At 50.0% G+C, this 8,780-nt stretch overlaps 1 protein-coding gene across 1 annotated transcript; it reads right to left on the bottom strand.

Moving 5' to 3' along the window:
* Positions 1-6,428: 6,428 nt before the first annotated feature.
* Positions 6,429-8,421, bottom strand: BSX (brain specific homeobox). The gene is made up of 3 exons (XM_068171975.1): positions 8,096-8,421; positions 7,092-7,288; positions 6,429-6,721 (listed from the first exon to the last, which is right to left on the bottom strand). The coding sequence occupies exons 1-3, from the start codon at positions 8,361-8,363 to the stop codon at positions 6,482-6,484; spliced, it is 705 nt and encodes a 234-aa protein (XP_068028076.1). The 5' UTR covers positions 8,364-8,421; the 3' UTR covers positions 6,429-6,481.
* Positions 8,422-8,780: the final 359 nt, after the last annotated feature.

Here is an 8,780-nt window from a genome sequence, read left to right as displayed (position 1 = left end):
TATCTAATATTTTAATTAGATTATATTCTCAATTTAACCCATTAAACCCCCTTTGATGAGCTCCATGTTTAGTGTTTAGCCCCAGATGCTGGAGGTAATGAATATTGGACCTTTGATTTAATGAGAACTTCTGCCTTTCCAGCCTGACTCCCTTTGTATCCCTTTTTTTTTTCTTCTTTTTTTTGCTTTTCTGGCCCATAGAATTCATTTAATTGAAGAAGTCTCTTATCACCACACATTAAGGAACCTAAATTAGCATCCCTTTTCTGATGAGAAAATGCAAGCAGACATTTTCTCTTTGATCTGAGGGCTGAGTTGAAGTAGGCAACAGCCCCCTGAAAATGAGCTGATGGCTGCATTATTTGGCTGCCATGCAGATGTGTCCATGTGGTGCAAAATGCTTAATGTCTTAATTGATCGCCTTCCTCCCTAGCTGGCATCCTCCTCCCAGAAATTAGGGGAGAAATCTGTTCATTTGGGTTGTTGTTGTTTTGTTTTGTTTTTTTGGTTTTTTTAAATAAAACAATGAATTTTTGGGAAACATTTAAATATTAAACCTGTGCAAAACTCGGGTATGATGCTGCATCTGGAGGAGCACATTTTTTATATGTTTTATTATTGTTTTAATAACCACTTATATATATATAAATACTGATGATGGTCATCTCACAAACCAATTAGAAATTCTGCTTGTCCTGGTGTTTTGGGTGTTTTAAATCCCAGAAAATTACATTTTTACATGGAAAGAAAATCTTTCAACCTACCTCAATACAAATTCATATTTTCCCCGTGCTTCACAGATATGGTGGCACAAAAAAAAAGACAAATGAGCATCCAACTGCTTAACGCCAAAGGCCAAAATTTAATGTATTTCAGATTAGGAAGGCAAAATATTTAAATAAAAATCAGCCTCAAATGTTGAATTAGTTATTGAGGGAGGGGCTGAGTGGTGTCACTGAGCACAGAGAGGAGTCTGTGTGCACCACCCAATGGAAATTCCCAACATTTTCTTGGCAACACCTTTCCAGTGCCATCATTTCTCAATACTTGAGGTTCTGGAAGTGTTGCAGCTGAGATCACTTTCAGTGGGCAAAACCTTGGTGTCAATTCTACCTAAAAAGTGTTGCTGTAATTACATCTCCATTGTGTTTCTTCCAAAAATAAGCAAAGTTGGCTTCTCAGTACCTCACAAAAGGCATGAGCAGGCTGCTGGCACCCTCAAGAGCATTAATTTGATCAGTTAAATACATTAAACAAGGCAAAACCTCACAGCCAACATTCCAGCTCTAAAAATAAGATGAGGACTGAAACCAGATGAGGTTTTGCCCAAGTGCTGCAGTCCCTGAATGCTTCAAACAGCCACCAAGGAGATCTGCTGTCCCCAAACCAAGCACCTGATTGCTGGTTATCTCCTGCCAAGGATCCAATCTTGTCCTTGATGCCCAAACCTGAGAGTTTTCCATGTGAGAAAAAGCAGGAATGTGGAGAAAGGAGCAGGTCTGGTGTGAGGAGGAGCTGGAGACACAGAATCCAGTGATGGGTAAGGGCAGGGAGAACATCCTGGTGGGTCAGAGGTGCTGCTGAGCCAAAATCCTGGAGCATCCTCAGCTTTGCACAATGCCAGGGGCAGAGTGGGGAGCTGGAGGTGCTGCTCAGAGCTGGCTTTGTGTGCTGGGAGCACTGCAGGGTTTGTCCTGCAGCCCCAGCCGAGCCAGCACAAGGATGCACAAGAGCAGAGAATCCCAGTCTGGGGCAGCACCTGCAGTGGTTTCAGGAATGGTTTCAGTGGTTTCAGGGATGGTTTCAGGAATGGTTTCAGGAATGGTTTCAGTGGTTTCAGGAATGGCTTCAAGAATGGTTTCAGTGGTTTCAGGAATGGTTTCAGGAATGGTTTCAGGAATGGTTTCAGTGGTTTCAGGAATGGTTTCAGGAATGGTTTCAGGAATGGTTTCAGGAATGGTTCCAGGAATGCTTTCAAGAATGGTTTCAGGAATGGCTCCAGGAATGGTTTCAGGAATGGTTTGCTGCAGTGGTTTCAGGAATGGTTTGCTGCAGTGGTTTCAGGAATGATTTCAGGAATGGTTTCAGGAATGGTTTCAGTGGTTTGCTGCAGTGGTTTCAGGAATGGTTTCAGGAATAGTTTCAGGAATGGTTTCAGGAATGGTTTCAAGAATGGTTTCAGGAATGGTTTCAGGAATGGTTTCAGGAATGGTTTCAGGAATGGTTTCAGTGGTTTCAGGAATGGTTTCAAGAATGGTTTCAGGAATGGTTTCAGGAATGGTTTCAGGAATGGTTTCAGTGGTTTCAGGAATGGTTTCAGGAATGGTTTCAGGAATGGTTTCAGTGGTTTCAGGAATGGTTTCAGGAATGGTTTCAGGAATGGTTTCAGGAATGGTTCCAGGAATGGTTTCAGGAATGGTTTCAGTGGTTTCAGGAATGGTTTCAGGAATGGTTTCAGTGGTTTCAGGAATGGTTTCAGGAATGGTTTCAGTGGTTTGCTGCAGTGGTTTCAGGAATGGTTTCAGGAATGGTTTCAGGAATGGTTTGCTGCAGTGGTTTCAGGAATGATTTCAGGAATGGTTTCAGGAATGGTTTCAGTGGTTTGCTGCAGTGGTTTCAGGAATGGTTTCAGTGGTTTGCTGCAGTGGTTTCAGGAATGGTTTCAGGAATGTTTTCAGTGGTTTCAGGAATGGTTTCAGGAATGGCTGAAATGTGGGCAGCTCACCTTCGTTCCTGCCACCACAAAGCTGGGTGCTAAAACCTTAAAACCAACTTCTTCCTTGTAAAAATGCAGGGAGAAAAGCCACCCGTGGGATCAGGATCACACATTTCCACCCTCCTGCTTTCCCAAGGATTAATGCTGGAGCAGCTGTCCCCACCCCTGCAGGGCAGCCACCAGTGGCTCACCCAAGCTCTAGAAACAACATAATCCAAGAAACAAGGAATCTGGAAACAAATCCGAGAAATCAGACCTCTAGAAAGAAATCCAAGGAACAAGAAATCTAGAAACAAGGTAAACCCAAGAAACAAGAAATTTAGAAACAAGATCAATCCAAGCAACAAGGAATCTAGTAACAAGATAAATCCAAGAAATAAGAAATCTAGAAACAAGATAAAGCCAAGACCAAAATCAGCCACTTTTTAAGCCAGAACCATCCAAGCAGGAGTTTGCAGTTGATTGAGGTGATGCTGTTTGTTGTTGTGACTAGAAGAGAGGAAAAATTCCTCAGCATGGCCCACACCCTTCAGGACATGAGTGATTAAAAAAAATGCTCTGAATCCAGCAGGCAACAGAGAGAAATGAGGAGAGAAATCATAAAAAGAATTTTACATCATGCCCAGGTCATTGCTGGGCTTGGCCGTGGGTTATTTACACCTTCCCCAGTTCCTCCATGTGTGTATAACAGCAAGAAATTAAAATTGTTAGCTCTATAAATGCCCTTAAAACCTATATCTGATCTGCTTTTATGGAGCTCTGGCCATAGAATGAAAGAATTGGGGTTGGAAGTGCTTTTCAAACCCATAGAAGTTCAAACTCTTTAAGGCAGCATGCAGGAAAATGCTCAAAATCAAAACAGAAAGCAAAGGTTCATGGCAGGATTTTATAGATTGGGTTTTGATTTTCTGTAATGAAAACAACAACAACAAAAAGCATTTACCACTTGTGTCTTAAATTAATCACCAGAACACAATTTCATTTCAGAAAAATTCATTGAAGAATTTTGATAAAAATCAATCTTGTTGAAAAATAGGAAATCCACCAACATTTCTTGTTTCCAGCAACTATTTCCTGTGAGTCACTTCCACTCCAGCATTCCCCAAATGAACACATTAAGTTTTTTAGTTTTTTTTTAAAGAGAGAGAGCAGCTCTAAATCTCTCCCCTACTCCTCAAGCTTCTTGGGAAGAGCAGGGAAAAGTCAACTGCTCGGAATAAGTCAGGATCCAAGAATAAAACCTAATTTCATTTATTCCAAATGAAAAAATCTCTGAATTAAACCTCATTTCATTTATTCCAAGTGAAAAAATCTCTGCTAGAAACAAAAAACCGCCTGCCCAGCCCTTCTTTTTTCCCAGAACCATCTCCATTCTCCAATAACCTGTTCCCAAAACGTTGCCCAGACTCCCTGGAAATGACATTTTTCCATCTCCAGCTGGGCAGGAGCTGGCTGGTGACCCAGGGGATTTCTCTGGCAGTGAGTGTTTCCTTCAGCTGTCTCAATTTCAGGGGTTTTGGCAGCAAACTTTGTGGGATAAGCAGATTCCCAAATCTTCCTGTTCCCTGCAAGTCTCTGATGTCCAGCTGGGATGGGGACATCCCTGGACTGGGAATATTCACACTCTGCCTGTGTGACAGCGGTTTTTAATCTGATTTTTAGCTTTAATTGCCAGCCAAGATGCCTAAAACCGCCCAGAGGTGAAGATGGTTGTGGGGTTTGTTTTATTGATCGGCAGAAATACTTTGGGAAGGCAGTTCCTGGAGTGGCAGGGGAGCAACAGCAGAGATTTGAGGGGGTTTGAGTCGTATTTTGACTTTTTCTCATAGATCTGGCACCCCAGAGCAGAGCCAGGCCAGCCCCGAGCCATTCCCCACCCTGGAACAGCAGCGGCAAACGTGGTCAAAAAAATATCCCATCAATATCATGTGGATCCCATCAATATCATGTGGGTCCCATCAATATCATGTGGATCCCATCAATATCATGTGGATCCCATCAATATCATGTGGATCCCATCAATATCATGTGGATCCCATCAATATCGTGTGGATCTGATCTTAATTTTAATAATTCCCAATGAAACGCGTGCGGGGTCGGGGAGGCTGACAATAATCGCAGAGGAAAATACACAGAAAAAGTGTGAAATTTCCAGGTTTTTCAGATTTTTCCCATCGCTTCCCTGCCCACGGGAGCTGGGAGAAGGGGAGAGCCCGGAGCCGGGAGCGGCATTTCCAGCCGGCTCTGCTTCAAACCGAGCCGAGCTTTCATGAGCAAAGCGGTTGCTTTGCCTTCTGAACCCTAATTTTTAGGGAGGTGACTGGCATTTTGTTGGTGGAAATGATTGTCCTGAAAGGATTTATTAAAGACAAGCAGCTTTTCCTGGCTAGTTGGATGGGTGTTGGGGGTTTTCCTCTACACACAGTGTGTGAGCTTTATTTTACATGTAAAAAACTAGAAAGGCAGACTCACGAAAAAAGGAAGCAAACATACACATTTCAATCATCTATACTTTATATATTAAACAGGAAAATTAAACGTTTTTCCCTCACAAAACGACATGTCCCAAAAATCCAAAATGTCCTGAAAGTGCTAAGAACGCCAGATGACCAAATGAAATTTCCGATAAAAACCGAAAAATAAGGAAATAAACTAAATAACCTAACAAGACACCTCCACGCCGCCGTGAAGCTGCTGCAGCAGAGAATATCTGAGCCAGCACAGCCCCCGCTCCAGGCTTTTCCCGGGAAAATTCCCCATCCTAATATCTCCTCCCTGGAGATGCTGAGCCTCCGCCGCGCTCCCGGCGCATTTCCCAGCCAGCAGCTCGGCCCAAAACCAAAACTAAATAATAAAAGATCTGAATTTACCTGGAAATGAACCCCATTTCCCTGGCAGGAAGGTAAAGGCAAAGCGAGCACGGCCGGGGCTGCTCCAGCTGAGCGCGGCACGGAGCGCGGGGAGGCGGGAGGGGGATGCAGGCGGGGGACAGGAGCCAAACGCGGGACCCGCTCCGGGGCTGTTTCAGAGGAAAAGGGAATTATCCGGGATCCACACCTGGAAGCCGGGCAGGGATCAGGCTGCCGACACTTCTCCAAGCTGTAGAAAATCCCTTTTTTTCCTGGCTGGGAGCGCCGTTTGCTCCGTGCAGCCCTGGCAAGATCGAGTTGTTGGTGATGTTCCCCCTTCACTTCCCCGTAGCGGAATGAAATCAAGCGGAGTTTTTGCCTTACCTGTTTCTTTGGAGGGCTTTTCTTACAATTCTTTTTATTTATGCACATCTTGAAAGCTCTGCCCGACCTCCCGCACTGGGGACGGAGACGGCGAGCGTGGGAAGAGCGGCGAGGATTCAGGGACTCGGGGAATAAAGGATGAAATTTGCCCTGCCTGCCGCTCCCAGGAACCACAACATGCTGCCACGAGTATACATTTATTTTACACCCGAGGAAAGTTCGGGGAACGAGGAAAACTCCGACACTTCGGAGGGAAGGGGGAACCTAAAGCAAACCCGGCTCGTTTCTCTCCCCCCGCCCCAGATTTCCGAGCAAAGCCCAGCCTTGGGGTGATGCTGGGGGGCACCGCAGGGTCCCGGCCCCTTCGGGGGCATCGCCACCTTCACCCCGGGGAGGGGAGGGGGCTCCCCGCGCATCCACACCCCCTTCCCGAGCCGTGCCCCCCTTCCCGAGCCGTTCCCGAGGTGGGGAGGCGGGGGCGACCTGCGGGGCCGGGGCAGAGCCAAGGAGAGGCAGGAGAGCCCCGGCTGTCCTAGAGGCGGTGGGGGCAGATGTCCCCCTCCTCCAGGATGTCCACCTCGTCCTCGGGGTCCTGCAGCAGGAAGGGGCCGGGGGGGCCCTTGCGGGGCTCGGCTCCGGCCGGTTCGGGCAGCTCGGGCTCGGGGGAGCTCTGCTCCCTGCTCTCCTCCCCGCCCGCCTGCTTCGGGTCGTCCTGCGTCTTCCGCAGCTGCTTTTTGTGCTTCATGCGGCGGTTCTGGAACCAGGTTTTCACCTGGGGAGAGGAGGGAAAGTGGGAGACAGATTGAAAAAAAAAAAAAAAAAAAAAAAAGAAGGGGGAAAAAGTGGTAAAAAATAAAGGGAGAATGATGCTGGGTGTGATGGATGTGGGGATGCTGAAGGGGATGCGGGGATGCTGGAAGTGATCCCGGAGTGCTGAGTGGGTGGGATGTGAGGATTCAGAGGGGATGCGATGTGCAGGATGCTGGAGGGGATGCAGGGATGCTGCGCGGGGATCTGGGATGCTGGAAGTGATCCGGGGAATGCTGAACGAATGGGATGTGGGGATGCTCCTCGGGATGTGGGGATGCTGGACGGGATGAGGGCTGGGGACAGGGGCCAGACCCAGTCCCCGCTCCCCGTACCTGTGTCTCGGAGAGGCTGAGGGCCGTGGCCAGCTCCACCCGCTCGGGCGTGGAGAGGTACCGCTGGATCTCAAACCTCTTCTCCAGGCCGGAGAGCTGCGAGTCGGAGAACACGGTGCGGGCTTTGCGGCGGCGGCAGTGCTTCCCGGGCAGCTCGGCGTGAGCGTGGTGCTGGAAAAGCGCTGGCACCGGCATTCCTGGGGGGACACACGGCGGAGACCCCGGTCGGCCACGGAGCCGGGACCGGGGCAAACCCCCAGGAATGCCGGACTTTTCCTGCGGCGGCTCGGGGTGGGCTCTCCCTCCGCTTCTTTGAATTTTTTGTTGTTTTTTCGTTTATTTCGTTTTCGAGGTCGATTGATTGGGTTGGGTTTGGGGGTTTCGTTGTGCTGAAAACGGGGGGATTTTCCAAGTGCTTCGCCCCCGCCGAGCCCACCCCGGGAAGGTGAAGGGAGCCCGGGCAGCGCTGCCACCGGAGGGGACCCGAGGCTGGCGCGGACACCTGAACCCTCCCGGCGAAGAAACCACAACGAAATGGGCACGGAAAGAACCGGGGGAGCCCTGGGAAAGACGTGGAAGGGGGAAGCGATCCTTCACGGCCCCGTTGACACACGGCTTGGGAAACTTCGGAGGTTTTCTCCTTGCAGAGCAAGGAACGGGCCCGGGGACGGGCAGAGCCGCAAGGTGCGGGAGAGGAGCGGGGCTGCTGGAGGAGGAAAAGCTTGGACAACGAGAGGGAAAAACGAGGTTATCGGTCCCAAAATAAAAGCGATTTTTAAAAAATAAATAAATTAAAGGCAAAGAGAGGCAAACTCTCAAGGTTTTGGGCATCCGCTAAGGAAGTGGCTGCCCCGGGGCGAGCTGCTCCTGCCCCGGGGGATGCAGCAGGGTGGTGGCGAGGGATGCAAAAGATACCCGGCCGCCCCAGAGCCGCTCTTTTACCCTTGTCCCCAGCCGAGTCCCCACCTGGACGCCCCGAATCCGTCAGGTGCTGCCGCACTTACCCGAGGTGGTGAGGAAATACGGGTGGTGGTGGTGATGCTCCGGCTTGTGCAGGGCGGGGTGCGGGTGAGGCGCCAGCAGGGTCGGGGTGGGCATCAGGGGGTACCCATAGTCCAAGAGGGGCACGCGGGAGGCCAAGGAGCCGGGGAAGTGCTCGGGGGGCACCTCCCGCAGGGGTTTGGGCTTGTGCAGCAGGATGTCCTCGATGAAGAAGGAGGTGGGCCTGCCCGTGGAGACGGGGAGCACGGGCGATGTGAAGTTGAGGTTCATGGCGGCTCGGTCCCCCTCGGGCAGCGGGCAAGGGACGGAGCCGCGCCGAGCTGCGGGAGCAGAGAGAGGGGGCGGCCGGCTGCACCCGCGGGCCGCCAGGGAAGAAATGAAAAGAATGATGGAAATCAATAAATAAAAATGTTCCTTTTTTTAAAAAATCCGCAGTCAAAATAAATAGCGATAATAATTTTTAAAAAAACGAATCCCCCAGGCAGAAATAAGCTGGAGGAGCCGGGGGAGGCGAGGCGGGCGCGTCGGGGATGCGCGGGGCGCTGCGCGCCTTTGAGGCGCGCTGGGAAGGGGGATGCGCGCTGAGCCAATGGCGAGCGGGGGGGGGACGGGCCTGCCGGGCCACCCAAACCACCCCGGGGGCGAGGAGGGGGCGAGGAGGGGGCGAGGAGCCGCCCGGGAGCCGCT

The sequence above is a fragment of the Anomalospiza imberbis genome, chromosome 24, assembly GCF_031753505.1.
Source record: "Anomalospiza imberbis isolate Cuckoo-Finch-1a 21T00152 chromosome 24, ASM3175350v1, whole genome shotgun sequence".
In the NCBI taxonomy this organism is placed as follows: domain Eukaryota; kingdom Metazoa; phylum Chordata; class Aves; order Passeriformes; family Viduidae; genus Anomalospiza; species Anomalospiza imberbis.
This window is presented reverse-complemented; position numbering and strand designations above follow the sequence as displayed.